The sequence below is a fragment of the Lolium rigidum genome, chromosome 7 (genome assembly GCF_022539505.1).
Source record: "Lolium rigidum isolate FL_2022 chromosome 7, APGP_CSIRO_Lrig_0.1, whole genome shotgun sequence".
NCBI classification, from domain to species: Eukaryota; Viridiplantae; Streptophyta; class Magnoliopsida; order Poales; family Poaceae; genus Lolium; species Lolium rigidum.
In genome coordinates this window covers 11,885,487-11,904,729 of record NC_061514.1, presented here as the reverse complement: position 1 = coordinate 11,904,729, position 19,243 = coordinate 11,885,487, and the positions used below count along the sequence as shown (strand labels likewise).

The window sequence follows — 19,243 nt, the reverse complement described above, 5'->3', positions numbered from 1 at the left end:
GCCGCCGAAAAGGTTCAAACCAACACCCACCGATGCTGCCAAATACGATGGTCAGCAGGAGCCAATGTCGTGGATATAAGATTATCTACAAACAGTGATCTTGCATAAAGGGAACCAGGTGGCCGCGATGCAGTGTTTTCCGTTATACCTCAAAGATTCGGTACTGGCATGGTTGAGAAGCCTGCCGAAAGGGTCCATCAAATCCTGGGAGGAATTAGTCGACGCTTTCGTCAATAACTTCCAAGCAACATACAAGAAACCTGTTGGAATCTAAGAACTGTGTCAATGCCACCAAAAGTCAAAGGAGTCGATGCGCGCATATATCGGGCGCTTGATTAAACTTCTGAACGCTGCCGAAGAAGTCTCTGTCGACAGGGTAATTGATGCCTTTAGCGATGGCATCCGATGAGAAGCATACATTAAAGAACTAGGCCGAAAAGAAGACGAAGACCATAACCAAGCTCATGGAGATTGCCAACAGTTGGGCTGATGGCGAAGACCATGCGCGGAAACCTCATCCTGCGCAAGTAGATTGAGGTCGGGGAGCGACGGGACGACTTGAGCAGCGGCTGCGACGTCGTTCTCCTCCTCCATCTCCAGCAAGGGGTCGTAGCCCGGCGGAGCGAAGTGCGCCGGGTACTCGCCGGAGGTCGTTGGAGATGGGAGGCAGGGGCCGAACCCGTGGCGCTGGTAGTACACCAGTGGAGGCAGCGCCTCAAATTCTTCGTCAATGAGCGAACTGGCGCTCGGCCCGCCCAGCAGCCATTCCATGGGAGGGATGGCGAAGGCGGGCGGAGGAGGCAGCTGGTCGTCGATGTCCGCGGTGATGTTGGAGGCAGAGGCCTCGTCCTCGTACTCGGCGTCGACAACCTATTCTGCGGCAACTTCCGGTGCGACAGCGACCTCCGGTGCCGCAGCAACGACCTCCGGTATGGCTGGAACCTCTTCCCCGGGTGCAACTGCCCTGGTACTTACTCCTGATGTTCGGTGAAGTGGTTGTGCTGCACATGGCGGTGAACATGGTGGTAGTGTTAGCGATGGTTGTGGCAGCGGGGGAGGCCACCACCAGGGCCGTAGCGACGGCGAGGGGCACCAAGCACTGCCCCGCGGTGGTGGAGGCCACCATTCATGTTCTGGCGCTGGTGTTGGCGGCAGTCGAAGTTCCGGCGACGAGCAGCAAGACCGAAGGTCCGGCGACGAGGAGAAAATCCGAAAGTTCGGCGGCGATGGAAACGGTTCTCTCGTGCCACAAAACGAGCGAAAGCAAAAGCCAAAGATGGCAGGGAATTCATCTTTCTCTCACCTTTTTTCTCTATGTACTTTCTCCTTGACCTATTTGCTAGGGTCAGAGCAAGTGCTGATGACGTGAAGAGATTCAGAGATTGGAAGCAAATGATTGCTTTTCATTGATAGGCACTGTGGGTATTTATATGACATAACAGTCGGGAGTACATGTCAGTTACAATACTTGTGTCGCTTTGAAAAGGACACAACCGTTCGCTTTGCATAGCGATTGGACAAATCCCTAATATGCTAACTGCTATAGGAAATATTCTAAGAAATCTGCTAACTGCTTGATTAGCCTAAATCTAAAGCTAGTTTATTCCTAACAATTTATATTCAAATCTTGAAATAGCTCCGTTCAAGGTTCGGGTATTCCTCCTGATTATAAAATTGAACTCGAGTTCCCCACGTGTTCTGTAAATTCCCTCCAGTGGTTCACTTTTTGCAAACAGAGGATAAGCAAAAGAGCCACGGCAAAGACAACATTCTGAATCTATAATAATGAGATTCACGACAAAAAGTATTAATAGAATCATGAGACTGCTCCAATATATAGTTCCAGCCAACGCACTCCTCACTGAGCTTGGATCAAAGAATAAAGATAATTTTTGAGGGTCAGTTGACTGAAGTCTGAAGCAAACATAACAAAAAGCCATTCTCGAAAAAAGTAACCAAAAAGCTCGACTAGCAGATAAAACATTCTGAGTCTCAGCCATACCACAAGAATCGTCCGCATGCATAATATTTTCATAAGAATGGTTGATGTGTGGCTTCTGTCCAGAAGCAGTGCTTTATCAGCGGACTACAAGCTCAAATGTCGGTTATATACAATCTGTCCTTAAGGCATAACCATTTAAAGAATACCACTAGCAAGCCCATCGAACTTGCATGATCAATGATCAATCAGCTATACAATCTTGAGTGCCAGATCAAATAATGGCCCCGAATGAGCTACTTTGTAGAGATGCTATGAATTGCCTGTTGGGTAGCTACGTTTGACATAGGCTACAAATATGTTGTAATACGCATGTTTAACACAAACGAAAACTATGCTGCAGCAGATCTTTTGTTGTCAGGGTCTTCTATATTCAAAGCCTGCAGTAGTTTCGGCCATGATTCGGGAATTCCTCCTGGTAAATTGAACTCCAAGAGTTTGCCGCGTGCCCTGTAGAAATCCTCCACTGGTTCACACTGCAAAGATGACAAGTTACTTTTGTTTTCAACAGGTAACAATTATTACTTAGAAAAAGGATAACAGGATGCTGCAGCTTGCAGTGAGCAATAGAGCAACAGTCCAACATATAAAGGAAATATTCTGAGCCTATACTAATAATATAAAAGGAACAAAGATTGCTATGCGAGTTCCATAATATTATCAAGTTTATCAGATGAATCATTGCTGAATTTTGAACAAAGAATGAACATAATTTCTGAAGTGTCAATTGGCTGAATGGTAGTACATCTTGGTATTTCACACATTCAAAGATATATATAAAACATTACACGCCTATACTAAATTACTAATAAAAGGAGGGAATGCTGCTATATTAGTTATCTAATGTAGTTTCAAGTTTTGAGGTGAAGTGTGCTCATTGCTGAATTTGGAACAAGGAAATACACATCAAACTAGCGTTGATACATGAGCATTAAGTGTGAAGTAGATTAATATCAGTGATATATACCATATAAAATAACCAGCATATCTACGTCTCCGTATTTCATACATGTAAATCCAAGCATCATTTTTTTATACAGAAAAAATTACTAATTGACATCGTCTGCATTTAAACATAGCTACACACACCATACTAGTGAAAATTGATTGTTCAGATCAAAGAAAATATGAATATTCTCTGGTACATACCAAATCATGGTAGACACGCAATCGCTCCTTTACCACCTCTTCGGTATCATCTGCTCTAGTAATCAACTTTGATTCGCACTGTGGAGGAGGTAGTAGTGGAGGCATATACATTCGAGGGCCACCATTCACGCCCTCAATGTCGATGGAGGCCACGTTGAAGTTTCCTCCACACTGGCTACACTTCCTTCTACCAATGCATTTCGCAAGAAGAGCTTCTTCTCGAAGTTTGAGATTGATTACCAAATCAATATCCGTGACTCCCTCCAGTATTTCCTAAAAAAGCACACAGTATAATTACATACAGGTACCCCTATCAGCAGATAAGTTTGAAAACTCGGTTGATGTTCGTTGATCTCAAACCATACTAAAACTAAAACTAACACAGATAAGATTATTACTAGAATAAAATTCCATGATATTGCTCTGAAACTGCACGCATGTTCCATGATTTCATCCCGTAATGATAAGGTTCAACCGAGAAGATGCAAGTATATGTCTTGCATACTTACAGTCAGGTGAAATAACTAGCTCACCGCTTGTCTTATAGTTCTTGGAAATCCATCAAGTATGAAACCCAATTCACCCTTTTCTTCTCCCTCCTCGAGTCGCTTTGACAAGAGATTTATGATGATCTCATCAGACACCAGCTTTCCATGATTCACAATTTCAGCAAGCTGGAAACAAAAGCAGGCATAATGATCAAGTAAACGGGAGATACACAATGAAGTCTAAGTAGAGAGGCAGAAACAGTAAGTGATCATAAAGGGTTTCCAATGGTCCATAACCAAACTGAAGTTACCGACTGTAAAATCACTGCATCCATGCACTAGGCCTTATGATCACTTGTAATGGGGTTTATTATAGACTTGACACTTTGACAGGCTTGTGAGGTTTTATAGGTTTTGTTTACCGAAGGATTTTGTTTACACAAGTCGACTTAGTATGTGCTATAATTCGAATGAACTGCCGGCACAAAATCAGCCAAGTCAGCAATGTTCTGACTGCTGAGCAGATGCGCAACAGTTGGTGCAGCCGTGATCCTTCCCGGTTGCGCAATTGGATATTCTATTACTGGAAGTGTTGTGTGCCTGTGTACAAAATGGCACAATCTCTGACTTGGATTGGTCCTCCCCTCAGAAATTTAAACCACCTTGTCTGCACTGTACGTATCTGCTTTTTCAGGTTGCTGGTGATAAATTGGCACCGGATGGAGGGAGCAAATCAGCTAAATTAGTTTTAACTACAGTACTAAATCATGGCACGCAATCGACTTCCAGAGATAAGAAAACTCGCGAAACATCACCCTATAGAAGAACGCCACATGGAGATTGAGGCGGAGGCGAGCAGTACCTGCTTGGAGAGGGGGTCTTGGGAGGCGAGGGCGTCGCGGACGAGGTCGCCGGTGGCGACGTGGGGCACGCCGAGGAGCCGCGAGAGGCGGCCGGCGTAGGTGCCCTTGCCCACCCCGGGGCAGCCCAGGAACACCCACTGCACGCGGCTCCCGTCCTCCCCCGGATCCCGTCGTCCGGCCTTCCGCCCCGCCACCAGCCCAGCCGCCGCCAGCGCGGGCGCCTCCTTGGACGCCGCAACGGAGAGGTTCCGCCGGGACGCGGCGCCGCCTCCCAAGGCCCGGATCGCGCGGGACATCGCCGACATCTCTCGCCGGCGAGGGGCGACGAGCGAGCGAGACAGATTTTTTTTTTCGTCGCCTGTTTCGTGTTCGACTTCGAGACGGACGACGAGCAGGAAGGCGAGCTGCTGCTTCCGGCCTTCCGGGCAATGACGACTTGGGCTAACACGTGGTGGGGCCCACATGGTGGGCCCGGGTCTAAGCGGTGGGAGCACGTGCGGTAATAGAAAAATGGGCCGGTGGCTTCGCTGGAAGATCCAGATTCCGCTGTCTCGCGCCAAACCGCCCGTGTCGCCGTCGACGTTGGCATCGAGATCCACGGGCGGGCAAACTGGCCACGTCATCTAGCAGCCACGCTGAAAGCCACGTCATCCAGCGTCACGAACTTGACACGTCGCCCTCGGTTCCACCCTTTGCTGGCAAGTTGCTATCACACAGTAGACAGACGAAGAAGAGAAGCTTCTTGTACGTACCTCAAGTTAAAGAATCACACAGAATTCATGTTCATTATTACAAGGATAATTCGGACAAGATTCAGTCCCCAGCTCTGCTCTTGAATTACCACCAATGATAAATTTGATAACAAAAATAATAATCACCAATAATTCCAGGAATACAGTGTACGAGTACAACGATGCCCTCACTGGTCTCGACTTATTGAATAGAATGCAACACGAAAAAATTAAAACATATCAGTAATCTTGTTCTGCCGACACGGGCTGATCGATTGCACAATGACACACTTTCTGTCAGTCAACAGATCAATCTGGCATGGCAGAACGCAGCTTGGCTGCATCTCCTCTTCATCTTCTAGGTGCGGCAAATCTGGAGAGGGGCGACGACCTCGGCCATCTCCTCGCAGCCGGCGGCGACCTGGACGAGGTCCGGCACGCCCTTCCGCATCAGCAGCCGCGTCCGGCACTCCTCGGCCGCGTCAATGCCAGACGAGTAGGCGCCGTGCACCGCGCCCGAGTGCTCCGCGCTGGCCGCCTCCCCGGCGAAGTACAGCAGGCTGTCCACCGGCGCCGAGAACCTCTCGCACACGTCTGACGGCTTCCCGACCAGGTCGCACGAGTAGGAGCCCAGGGAGTTGGGGTCCGAGCCCCACCGCGACACCAGGTACTGCGTCTGCAACACAAGATCATGGGCATGGTTAGTTCAAATGATCAAGCATCACAAAATGCAGATGTGCTTCAGTTTCAGGTTCAGACAGAAGTGGCTTACAGGTTCAGTGGCGCCGGGCACCATCGTCCGCAGGTGAGCCATGACGAGGGCCACGGCCTCCGCGTCCGACAGCTTTTCCACCTCCTGCGCGAACCGGCCGGCGGCCATGTAGACAAGCACCGGGTTGCCGGTGGCCTTGTGGAGGTTCAGGAAGTAGCCGCAGGTCTTCGGGGTTGGGCCGACCATCCCCAGCACCTGCACGTTGGGCCAGAAGGCCTTGTCGAAGTGCATGGCCACCTTGTTCTCTATGCCGACGCCGAGGTCGGCGATGGCGGAGCTCTTCCATGGGGGGAGTTCAGGCTCGAACTTGATTATGTTCGCCTTGAGCACGCCTAGCGGCACCGTGATTATGCAGGCGTCGGCCGACTGTTGCGTGCCGTCCTCGGTGGTGACCGTCACTCCGTTGTATTGGCGGGCAATTTTGGTTACTCTGAATGTGCAGTAACACCAAGTTAAGTAAAATATCTAGCAACTGCAAGTAAAAGAAGGAACACATGGAAGTTTCAAAATGAACATGGTTTGACTCAAATAGCATGTTTAACTTAGTATTTTAGATGGAGTACTACTTGGCAAGGTCATAACAGCAGAGTTTAAGAGAATATGTGTGACAGGCATACTGAAGTTATTCCTTGCATAATATATGCTGGGAATTTAAAAAGTACTCACCTCTGATTAAGACGGATGTCAAGACCTTGAGCGAGAGCCTGAATTACAGGATAGTATCCATCAACCATCAGACCATGCCCACCAGTAAGAACATGTTCCTGCACATAGGACGATAACTCAGCGATATGTAAAGGATCTAAACGACTGGTGGGTCTTCTTTTTTGTGGTGTGTCCCCACCATAGGATGTTATTATAGATAAATGCTTAATGGGGTCAAATGATGTGTGCTAACCTGATCCCAGTTCTTCAGAGATATTTCATCTGCATCTGCAGCAAACCATGCCTCCAGCCGGCAGACACACCATTGCATGACTCGATCATCTAGCCCTTCTAGCCTAAAAATTGGTAACAATATGAGTTAGGCTCTTGTTCTGGAATCATCCGATTTACAATCAAATCATTGCATATCAGTCGGATATAAGACAAGACATACTTTAGATCAGGATGCCTCTCAAGCACCATTGAGATTGCCTGTTGAAGGGGCATGTCATGTTCCTGCTCATCACGGAGTTTCACAGTCTGCAGCGCACAAAAAAAAAAGAGTATTACAGTTAGCTGCAACCTTTTCACTCAAAAAAAAATCCAAGTACTACTTAGGAGAGTTAATAACTATCTACCTCCTTAAGAATTCTCTCAAAAATTAAGCCAACTTTAGCAGCTGTGTCCGTTGGGACTTGAAGGCCATTCTTATCAAAGAGTGAACAACTGTGAATGAAGAGATTAACACAGTGAGATTTAAGAGCAGAAATTAAGTATCTGGATTGCAAAGGTAAACTCCAAGTGCTAAAGTTACCTTTCCAAATCATGGTCATACAGAACAGAGTTGTCACCACTAGTGTGATATAACCTCAGCCCAAGATGGCCGATCAATGGTGCTAGAGAATTCTCATTACTAACACCATGCAACCTGAAATTTTCCATCAACACCAGCACAATTTAGTAAAAGATTATGTAAACCAAAATCAATAGAGGATTGTTCCCATGAATCAATTCAAGCGAGACTAACCATGAGGCCCCCATATCAATGGGGCATCCGAAGGAGTAGTCGGTGTGAACACGGCCACCGATACGATCTCTCGACTCCAGAACAGTCACCTCAAAAGATGAATTGGAAAGGACACGGGCTGCCGCAATCCCCGAGATGCCACCGCCGATCACGATGACCGATGGAGGCGAAGCGCACCGCCTCTCGATTGTTGGAAGCAAAAGGCCTGAAATACAACAATGCACAGGAATTGTTACCAATCAGGCCCTGTGTAAGGGGATCAAAAGGGGGATGGAATCTGTATGAGCATAGCCACCCAAATACTACAAAATTTTCCCTCGATTAGCATCGTGATTAAATGATAAAATTATGTAATCTTGTTTACATATTGTTGGAAGCAGAGGCCTATAAGTACATCAATGCAGAGGGATTTTTACAGATCAGCGTGGGATCGAAAGGGGTAAAAATCTATGTCAGCATAGCAACCAAATTTCTATTTCTTTTGCTCGGTTATGACCGCAATTGTATGATTAGATCCAGAAATCCTTTTCTTAATCCCCATTCAGCACGCAAAATTACCCCTTTACGAAAGATCTAACAGGAACCGCCAAAATCAGAGAAAATACAGGAGAGAGATCACCGTACCTCCGGTTTTGAAGCTGTTGGGATCCATAGCCGCGGTCGCGGCCGTCGCCGAACGAGAAGAAGGAGAATACGCAGACAGAGAAGCAGAAGAGCACGCCTCCGTCCACACACACACGGCACCGAGCACGATCGCAGTTTACAAGAGACCGGCGGTGCTACTACTACAATTACTAGTAGCGAGGGCACGATTATTCAGACTACGTATGGGAATCGAGATGAAGAAGACGAAGACGAGGAGGCCGTCCTGGAGGCGGCTGGCGTCGGAGGAGCGGCGGAGCGTGAGGCAGCTCATAACCCTGTCTGGCTCCAAACCGGCAACGCGAGGGTGGATCCCTGCCTTCCTCGCGGACGATTACTCGTCGCGACGGCGATGCGATCGATCCGGCGAGAGGCCAAGGATGAATTATGCTCCTTCTTCCTCTCCTCCGGCGGCGGTGCGGCGTGATCTGGTTTTGGGATGGCGTTTGGGTGGTGGGAAGTGGAGGCGGGTGCCGCGTTATATAGGCGGGACGGAGGAGGAGAGGAAGTCGGCCGCGACACGGAGACGGACGGACGGGCCGGCGGCTCGGGGAAGCCGGCTGGTTCTTTCCGGTTTGCAAACTTGTTGAGTTGCAGGTGAGATATTTTCTCGGAATATCCAAGGGGTATGCAAGTGGGCCACCATGGCACCAACCGTGTGTGTTTTGTAGTTTTCTCCTCCTCGGCATTATATTATACTATTAGCTCCTTATGAAATTTATCTTTTTATAAAGTTAAATTATCTTTCTAAAAAAGGCTTACAATTGCAAAGGAGATAAAGTGTATAATTGTAGTACTATTATATTTATGTTTTTAAAAATGGTTTTTAAGAATAACAGTGATCCTTCGGATTTCATTTTCATTGGCAACGAAACGACATCGTCATTGAGCCTAGAACTAAAAAACTATATTAGTACTTATATTTCTTTTCCTCGTCAAATTCTTGTTAGCAACCCTTTATGAATAGCTCGTTGTCTCATTGTATATGTAGGAATCCAAAGTTCAAACCGGATTGTTCTTATGTCGACTTAGACAGAGTTATTTCTCAGCTCTATGAATAGTAACAACGGTGTTTTTAAGACCATAAATAGTTGGACTCTTGGTGCTGAAATCTTTATCTCTTTGCAAGGCAACTTCATTGTGACATGAAATTGTTAAATTATAAAAGTTGTGATAAATTAGTCAAAATAGTCAAATGCTAAATACAAAAATATAGATATTTAATGTGTACAATGACCAACAAATCTGCCCATGATGACAGGAGCCTTTGATGAACTTTACCATAATGGCATGCCAATCATGCATGTTGAGGTTTCCCTCCGTGTGGTAGATGGGCATATGTAATGGAGTGTACACAACAACTTCGACTTCCCATTCCGTCAAATCCGCCAATTTCGAGTAATGTGTTCACATGGATATACTCTTCTTTCCGGTTATTCTTTTTAAATAATTTTGTGTAATGTGCAAATGAAAGCTGATGACACCCTACGCGGCCACTATCTTCCCTCGTGTTGTCTAATAGAAAAGTTAAAATTTCAAATTTATGTCAAGTTTATTCAGTTTTCTATTTGTGAGACTACAATCTGAAGCTTTTGATCCAAAGATTTATACCTTGCTCTCAGTGGTTCAAAATATCGCTTCAGAACAAACTTTCAATTGAAAACTTGTCCAAAAATTTAGAAGAATTAAGACATCACTTCATTTACTTTAATTAGGGTTTATGCAAGGATTGCAAGCCTATGCAAACACGATGGTAGATGAATATCTATGTAGATAACAATCTTTGCTCCTCCTTCATGCTACCGAACATGGCCACCTTCTTGGCCTCCATCTGAATTGCCTTGCGTTCTCCTCCATCCGGACACGTCGTGGCAAAAGAACTATACATGGCAAAATTGCTCTGCAAAACACCGAGGGTCTTGGAAGTTGAAGAGGTCAAACGTTTGGTTTAACACTACTTTTAAGAGTAAAGTGGTATTTATATTTGATGCTACCGAACTGAATAAAATTTGTGCGTTGTCTCGCACGATGTAACCATGGAATTGATGCCATGTTTTTGGCCCACAAGATTACGAATTATTCCTATAGATGCGAACTTGGGCACCACAAGGTTTTCTATATAAAGAGTGGTGGAGCTTGACTGAGAGAATTGAGGGGACCACAAAAGATATTTATCTTTGAATTTTATGCAATACTCCTGTATAGATACATCTGAATCTATGGAACAGTGGGAATGCATGATATTTAAGCCTAGCAATTAAGGATATTCTTTAGAAAAACTTAGGTAGACGGGTGGGGTGATGGCCGCCTTTGGCCCTAAGAAAGATCCAATAGACATCAGATTATGCAGAAGAAACAATGCTAGGCAATGTCCTCTTTGCTTTAAGCTAAGTTTGCGGTTGTTGAATCATGTTGTGATGTGATTATTTATATAATATATTATAGGAAATTAATAGTTAAAGTTGGTCAAACATATTAAAACATGTAAAAACTGGTCGGGGATACGAAATATAATAATTCACTGCAATGCCAAACACAACTAAAGAGTACCACATAATCGTAATATAAGAGTACCACATAATTGATGAAAAGAGCAATATCAATGACATCAGAGAGATTAATTCTGCATGTTATTCAGAGTTACATTAAAGATCAAACAGAGAGGTTGTCTAGTTTTGGAGGCATATACGGCACATGAATCAGCCTACAATGTTAACAGAACAACATGGTGCTAAATAGACAGGTTTGTTCTTTCACAGCCTCGATATCTGGAGGGGGACCATGACTTCAGCCATCTCCTCCCTCATGGCAATCTTGCCGACCTGGAACAGATCGGAGATACCTAGCTGAGTCGAGAGGCGCCTTCGGCAGTCCTCTGCAGCGTCAATACCTGATGAATACGCACCGTGCACGGACCCAGAGTGGTCGATGCAGGCGGCCTCCCCGGCGAAAAACAGGTTGCCCACCGGAGCACAGAATCTTTCATACAAGTCAGCTGGTTTCCCCACCAAGTCGCACGAGTAGGAACCGAGTGAATTTGGGTCGGTCCCCCACCGTGAAACCAGATACTGAACCTGGAAATGTTTAGCAAAAGAGGTTAGAACTTTCAAAGCTACCATACAAATTCTGAAATACTTCAACCACTGTAGAGAATGTGAAAATAAGCATCTAAAGCTTTACCGGTTCAGTGGCACCTGGAAGCATTTTTTTGAGCTGTGACATGACAAAGTTAACAGATTCTTCGTCCGACAGCTTCTCCATTTCGTAGGCGAATCTGCCGGCTACCATGCATACAAGGACTGGGTGTCCTGTGGCTTTGTGAAGGTTAAGAAAGTAACCGCAGGCATTTGATGTTTGGGCAACCCTACCCAGTACTTCAACATTGGGCCAAAAGATTGTGTCGAACCGGAGGGCTATCTTGTTCTCGAGGCCAACACCGAGATCAGCGATTGCTGATAGTTTCCATTCTGGGAGCTCAGGTTCAAACTTGATGATATTTGCCTTGAGTACACCAAGAGGGACAGTTATTATAGCAGCATCTGCAACAAAGCTTGTCCCGCCTTCCACACATACAATCACTTTATTATACCGCTGGATGATTTTGGTAACCCTGATCACAAAAAGGATGAAATAAGAAGCTGTCTATTTGGGCCTTAGAAATGACTTATCAATGTGAATTATTGGATCATAAGGATATGCTTCTGTGTACCTGTGGTTCAGGTGGATATCAAGATCTCGAGAGAGGGCTCTGATAACTGGATCATAGCCATTCACCATAAGTCCATGTCCACCAGTAAGAACATGTTCCTGTAAATTTGCAAAGCTCAGCACACTTGACAAGTGTCATAGTCCAAATACGCACCGGTGCAGGTCATATCAGCCAGCATTTATCTGCTGACTTGGCAAGTGGGGGCTCGACAAACGAACACATGTTAGGTATGAGTATATCAAGCAGTTCCTACTACATACCTGATCCCAATTTTGCAAAGATATATTATCCACGTCCGTAGCAAACCATGCTTCCAATCTACAAATGCACCACTGCAATACTTCATATTGCAAACCCTCAAGCCTGTAAAGATAAATACATATATTTTAGTCATTTCACAGCTGCACTGAGACTTCATCATTCCAAATTATACAAATCTGCTGTACTCCACTTACCTTAGATGTGGATTCTTGTCTAGCACAATTGAGATGGCTTGAACAAGAGGCATGTCGTTTGCATTTTCATCTCTAACTTTCACCGTCTGCAGTATTCACAAGAAGGTTATAACTGATACAGCGAGACAATAAGAAGATAACATTTAAATGTAAATGGTTGCAGTACCTCTTTAAGAATTTGCTCAAATATTTCCCCGACTTTGGTTACTATCTCCTGGGGGACTTGACGACCATCCTTATCAAAGAGAGCGTAGCTAATAAAAAGAAAAAAAAAATGTAAGAGAAAGAAAGCCAACAAAGTTAAAGGAGGAACATACACATATGTCAATATGGAAAATGAACTACCTCTCCAAATCATGGTCATAAAGCACAGAGTTATCACCACTAGTGCGATATAATCTAAGCCCGAGAAGCCTAATCAATGGCGCCAGAGAATTCTCATTGCATACACCATGCAACCTGAATCACATGATAAAGCCATGAGATCACTCTGTATAAAACTCAATGCAAGATGGAAGAAACACAACTAAATACTAGTTCTAGGATGCAACTAACCAAGATGCTCCCATGTCAATTGGGCAGCCAAAAGAATAGTCAGTATGCACACGGCCACCAAGTCGGTCTCGCGACTCTAACAATGTGACCTGTAGGTGTGCATTAAGCACTAGTTTTACTAACTGCTTTTGGATAGTACACTGTACAGAACCTGAAACAGAAATATTTCATATTTTCATTCTCCAGAGACAATTTACCTTAAATGAAGCATTTGACAGTGCACGAGCAGATGCAATGCCTGAAATCCCTCCACCAATCACAATCACAGAAGGCGGAGAAGTGTTTTGCCCATCAATGTGCTGAACAAAAAGACCTGGAATCATGGGAAGAGAATAAGCATAAAATTCCCTTAGTATCACGTATACAGTATTTCTCAAGCATCTACCTGAATAAGAAGATTGTAAAATTGTCACTTATGTGTGTCAATTTATACTGACATTTTTTTTTGTTAAATCTCCTACTGGACATAGGCAGTTGCCTGTTCTAGCATATGAAAAGCCACCTGAATAGAACTGTACGTCTTCTAGGGAGTGACAGGACATTATCAGGAATATGCCATGAATGATTTATAATGTTGGAACACACCAGCCTGAGCGATCCCTAGAATTATTCGATGCGCAGCAGTATGGATTAACCGATGCAGCAGCATATTCCATAAAAAGAAGGCAAACCAGAATAAGGAGCAGATAGACCTTGGATGCTATTCTCAATTTGTTTTCTTTGAAACACAAAAGTTTTTCTTTTAACTTTTTAGTGGCCACAGTTTTTCGGAAACTTGTTCTACATCCCTTTCACAGATTCACTTGGGAGTCCCCATCACCAGTCACCACCGAACCCTCGCTTCACATGCAATATTCTCTGCTAGTATAACAATTCCCTTTCTTCGCCTGTAATATTCATTGTTTCCGATTCTCACCCGGTGTTACTTTTCTGTATCTACCTTAAGGTGATTCAGTTGAGGTCACCAAAAAACCTCCTTGTTTCAATAATAAACGAACAATCTCCTTGTTATGAAAAAATATCTCGGCTCATCAATCATATTAAGACCCATCATTTTGTGTATATCTAATTTTCCTTTTATGAAGGCCCCAAACATGATTGGTGGTCCCCTATCAGCATCAAATGAATCGAACGAATGATTCTGGTCCAATAATTTTTGGCCTTTTGGCATTTGGAGAAGACAGTGAACTGTCACAGTGTCAAGCATGATTGAGACGTCAGTCCAGACAGCAACATCCCGGTAGATAGAGATAGCTTCCTAATTTCTACTAGTAATACGTCACTTGAAACAATTAAATTCCACAATCAGTAATAATAATTACCCACACGCCACTTGAAACAACTTGCACGTATAGTTAGGTAGTGGATTTGATGCAGTGGGGGAAGCTAATTTATGTTGCGCTGACATAACGTTGAGCACACGAAACTGTAAGAAAAAATACTAGGGAGGAAACAAGAGAGGGGTGATCGGGCACGCACCTCCGGCGGCGAAGGCATTCGGCGGCTGGTCCATCCTCCGGCGGGGTCAAACTGCAGGGAGAATGGAGTCGAATCGAATCGGAACAGAGTTTACAGAGGGAGGCAGAGATCGGAGGGTGCGGTGCGTGGCGCGGCGGGAGAGAGACCGATCCGGGCCGGCCGGCGGGGGCTAGCAATTGGAGGGCAAGGAGCGGAGGCGGGCGCCACGTATAGGAAGCGAGAGGTAGAAGACGAAGACGAGGAGGCCGTCCATGCCGCCGCCGTAACAGGGGTCGACGACGCTGTTAGGAGCGGTGCTCGGCGCCGCGCGGAGGACTCCTCTCATAACCAAAACGGCCCGTCGCCGGCGAGCCGCCCCGCGCCGGCGATCCTCTCCAGCGGCGCCACGCCGAGCGAGCCGAGCCGGACGGTTGTTCAGGTGGTGGAGAGCGAGTGCGAGTGCGCGCGCGCGGGACAGGGGCGCGCGGTTGGGTTAGTTGTTGGTCGTGATGGGGTTGTTTGGTTGGTTGGTTGGTGCGGTGCGGGTCGGATGCGAGGATGGCGCGGCGGTTTTATAGGGCTGGCCGTTTTGCGTGTGCGTGCCTGCGGAGTTTGATTATTGCGGGGGTGGCACGAACCGTGTGCCGCGCATGTGGAGTGGAGTGAGACACTATACCACCCAACTCTAATCTTGTTTTAGCACTTCACGCTGCGATTTAATTTACGTTAGGGCATCTATCTATAAAATGGATCAGGACGATCTTGATCCTGCCAACTAGGAAAACCACTTTTTTGCATCAACACAATCACTCACGTGAGATAAGAAGAAGAAGAAGAAGAAGAAGAAGAAGAAGAAGAAGAAGAAGAAGAAGAAGAAGAAGAAGAAGAAGAAGAAGAAGAAGAAGAAGAAGGAAAAAAATGCCATGAGCAGCCCAAGCGAACCCAACACCTAAAATGGTCATGTGGCGCTCGTGGGATTCTGCCTTCTCATTGTGGTTCTCCCACCGGCGATGCCTAGCGGTATCGGCAACAACCGGTGGGATGTCGTGGCACTACTTCGGGATCTCTCCTTCGTCAAACTTGGGTGTGGCATAGATCGGACAAAAGGTGCCCTACATGTGGTACCTCTCTCATTATTTGAGAAGGGCTTGTTCCTAGATAGCTTCATCTGGACCTATCGCCTCTAGCAGCCCTTGCTATCATTTGCCTTGGGCTCTCCTTTGCTCAACTCGTGCCAGATCTATGCAACATGCTCAAGTTTACGGTGGTGGTGTGGTATGCCTCTTCCGAGTTGGGGAAGGCATTGAAGTGTCGTTGTGTTCCTCCTTGGAGGCATCGTGTTGGCATTGTGCTCCTTCTCATGTCTTCCTAGATTTGGATATGGCGACACCTTTGTGTCATTCCATATTATTTTTATTGTGAATGTGGCATTCTATCTCCGATGAGGCATCGAAGGAGGTTTTCCTTTCATGACGATTTTATCCTACGGGGGCTAGCTCTGAATTCGGGGTGGCCCACAAGAAGTTTCTTAGATGCTCTAGGTCACCTGTGTAGTGTGCTGCATTTTTTCCATTGTGATAGCACATTGGTGTCGATAGTCTTGGTTGTGGACCATCTTTTGGCTTCGCCGGTGGCACACCGGTATTGTTGCATTGTCTCTGCTGTTTTATACACTTTTGGAATTTTGGCGATACTCATATGAAATTTTTGTATTTGGTGTCAATGTACTTTGTCTAGTCCCTTCAAGCGGTCTTTTTGCCTTCCATTTTGTGAACTTATTTCTGGAGCTCCTTATTAAGCGACAGATCGAGGTTGTGGAGGTGGATTGTTGCTCCATGACTTTGGTTTGTTGTGCTTGGGGCGTGGCTTGACGGTGCTTTAGCTTATGATGATGTGGACATCACATGGGTGTTTGTGGCATGGTCTCGACTCTATAGGTTCTTCATCGTCGTTTGTGGGTTAGCTCGTCGAGCCACGACAGTAGTACCATAGGGTGTCGGCTATTGTAAGGGGCGAGTTCCCTCCACATATTAACCCCCCTACTATTTTTTTTCCTTTTCATTCGATATTGGACTTTTGGCTAGGGTATCTACCCTTTGTAATCCTCTATATAAATTTGTATCCCTCAATGGAGCAGGTGGGGTAATACCCCATAAATATTTTTGAAATTCTCTTATGCTACAAAAAAAATAGAGCAAAATTCAGGTAGTTGGCCGGTTGCCTTTGTATGTGAGCCTATTGTATGAGAGGTTCCATTTTTACGAACTTTAGATGACGTGGAACTTTCAAAAATCCATCATGATAGAGTAAACATTTCTGAATGGCCCTATTGTTCGGACAAATCATAGGGGACTATCTGAGACGAGTAAGCTCAAACTTTTGAGAAGAATTAACAAGTGATGTAGTGCAAAAGTTTCTGAACATCTAAAACCAATTCCACACATCTATATAAGTGCATTCCCAGATCGTGAAGAGTCTAGCGATCGCGGGTGCCCAAGGTTTTGTTTTTTTGTGTAGTTACAGTTGATCTAGCTCTTGTCTTTGTTTAGGAGCTGCTTGTCTGTGGTAGGATGTTATCTGAAGTTGTATCCATACTTCTCCCGGAGTATAGATTAGTGCAAGCAGGTTTTTGTCATGTAGTGGATGTTTCGATATCGAAACACTCGTAACACTGTTTCCTATCTTGAGTGAAAGTGTCCTCTCTTCTTGCTTCCTTTATTTGTATTTCTAAAACTTGTAGTGAACTTTATGTTCTTGTTATGCAAGTAATGAACAAGGGAGTAGCCTGATTTGAAAATTGTGTATGCATATTTGTCTTTCCTTTGTGCAAAAATGAAATTCTATAGTGCGCATTTGCACATGCCTTCCATTAAGAATTTCGTATGATCAAAAAAAAATCGACTTTTCTTTCAAAATTCGAATGCTCACTGGAGCCTGGGATCCAGATAGCATTTTGTGGAACTATGGCCTATATTTTTTCCCCAGCTCCATGGCTTTCGTGTTCTCAAAGAGTTCTTCACCGCACGTGTTTCAAATTTCATTAGAAGAAGAAGAAGAAGAAGAATTCTCAAATACAATACAAAACACACGTTACGTCACCGTGACACCAAAGCTTCACCCCTGGATTAATTGCCCATGCGTAGGCCGAAATCTAACGCTTCCGTTCGCGTGTGGGCGTACCACGCCAAAGATACCGACATTTTGAGCTAGGAGCTAGGAAAAGCGAAGAGACCAGCAGAGGACAGCGGTACTTGCACGCCCTCCAAATTTTGCCAGGCGACCCGGAGCTGGGTAGGCTAGCTAGTGCCAGAGGGAGGCACATGCATGGACTGCTGCTTGCCTGCTTCAGCCATGGACATAGATCGATGATGATGATTCATAGACGACATGTAGCATCTCCAGGGTAGCATCTCCAGAGTTCGTAGAGATAGCAGATAAGTCTGATGCTAAGAGCCTGAGACTATGATATTGCAGAAGCTATATACGTGTCCAAGTTGAAAGATCCTACGTGCGGTATTGGGCAGCATATATAAAATGGTTGGTAACCGAATTACATCGCATTCATAGGGTAGGTGCAACCGAGGCTGCGCAAACTGCTGACTCTGATCGCTTTTGTAAAGTCTTTTACCCTCATGTCATGTGGTGGTGCCATTTTGGTTCTAATAATGCTGGGAAAAATACACATTAGTGTCTTTCCTTTTACATGTTTGTTAGAAATTAGTATGCAATATATAGACCGACTAAGGACATGTTCTGAAGTCCTCCGGCTTCAAGCATACCGAAACTCCACCTCGGAGCAGTGCCGAATACTCTAGACCCGCGAAGCTAGATTCGAGAAGCTAGCCCGGTTTGACGTGCAAAACTCGGAGCAGCACTATTGTATTTTTCATTGTATTAACTCCATGGGTCAAGTCCTAGACTTGACATGGGTGTTTGCATTTCCCTGGATTTATTCTAGGATTTAACTGGCGCTATGCTTTCAGTGGTAGGTGACGTGCCCGTCAACAGCGAGACGCCAGTGGTGACTTCGTCAACTTCAAGATATGCCGGCTCAGTTCCTCGGAGGTGCTCATAGGGGTAGGGTGTGCGTGCGTGCGGTCATAGGGGTGTTTGTACGTGCGTGTTTGTGAGCGTCTGCGTTGTACTGTGTTCTCAAAAAAAAAACTCCTTGGGTCAATTCCACCATAGAAAAAAAAAATTATAGGATTTTGCAGGATTTTGTTCCTTAGAATTTTTTCCTATATACAACTTGCTTGATTTGCATAATTGGGAGTGGTGAGGTTTTCTCCTATAGATGGACAAAACTTTGCAGCGATTTATTTCACATTAACTCCAATCTTGTGAAAATTTTCCTTTATTTATGTGAGCAACACATTATCATCCATGAAGCGGTTTTGCTATAGTGCAACCAAACAATTAATACATCAGATAGATGATAATATACATCTCAAAAAAGAAGAAAATTCACTTTTGGTCCTCAAATTTTAGTGAAAGTCTACTTTTGGTCCTGAAACTTATGTTTGGTTCAAAATAAACCTTAAACTCTCAAAAGCATTCATTTTTAGTCCTTATTCTGGTTGATCCAAGAAAATATCTGCCATGGATGAACAAAACCTCAAGGCAATGGTGCAACGGCAGAGAGAACGGACGATGCGGATAGGCAGAGAACTCGGGCCTTCGTGGCGCAACACTTCAAGTGAATTAGGACAGAAAGAAATCGGTCGAGGAACTGGTTCAGAAACACAACGTT

General features: G+C 45.2%; 3 protein-coding genes across 3 annotated transcripts; all 3 read right to left on the bottom strand.

The window, feature by feature from the left end:
* Nucleotides 1-1,999: 1,999 nt before the first annotated feature.
* On the bottom strand, nt 2,000-4,824 carry LOC124675014 (probable adenylate kinase 6, chloroplastic). The gene is made up of 4 exons (XM_047211076.1): nt 4,499-4,824; nt 3,682-3,822; nt 3,149-3,421; nt 2,000-2,475 (listed from the first exon to the last, which is right to left on the bottom strand). The coding sequence occupies exons 1-4, from the start codon at nt 4,802-4,804 to the stop codon at nt 2,332-2,334; spliced, it is 864 nt and encodes a 287-aa protein (XP_047067032.1). The 5' UTR covers nt 4,805-4,824; the 3' UTR covers nt 2,000-2,331.
* Nucleotides 4,825-5,336: 512 nt separating this feature from the next.
* Nucleotides 5,337-8,786, bottom strand: LOC124672478 (polyamine oxidase 4-like). The gene is made up of 9 exons (XM_047208700.1): nt 8,299-8,786; nt 7,675-7,879; nt 7,462-7,575; nt 7,286-7,373; nt 7,102-7,187; nt 6,901-7,003; nt 6,669-6,766; nt 6,003-6,432; nt 5,337-5,906 (listed from the first exon to the last, which is right to left on the bottom strand). Exons 1-9 carry the CDS (start codon nt 8,324-8,326, stop codon nt 5,589-5,591), a joined length of 1,470 nt encoding a protein of 489 aa, XP_047064656.1. The 5' UTR covers nt 8,327-8,786; the 3' UTR covers nt 5,337-5,588.
* Nucleotides 8,787-10,876: 2,090 nt separating this feature from the next.
* On the bottom strand, nt 10,877-14,639 carry LOC124675898 (polyamine oxidase 5). The gene is made up of 10 exons (XM_047211973.1): nt 14,515-14,639; nt 13,233-13,348; nt 13,036-13,124; nt 12,826-12,939; nt 12,647-12,734; nt 12,481-12,566; nt 12,286-12,388; nt 12,026-12,123; nt 11,497-11,926; nt 10,877-11,390 (listed from the first exon to the last, which is right to left on the bottom strand). The coding sequence occupies exons 1-10, from the start codon at nt 14,546-14,548 to the stop codon at nt 11,070-11,072; spliced, it is 1,479 nt and encodes a 492-aa protein (XP_047067929.1). The 5' UTR covers nt 14,549-14,639; the 3' UTR covers nt 10,877-11,069.
* Nucleotides 14,640-19,243: the final 4,604 nt, after the last annotated feature.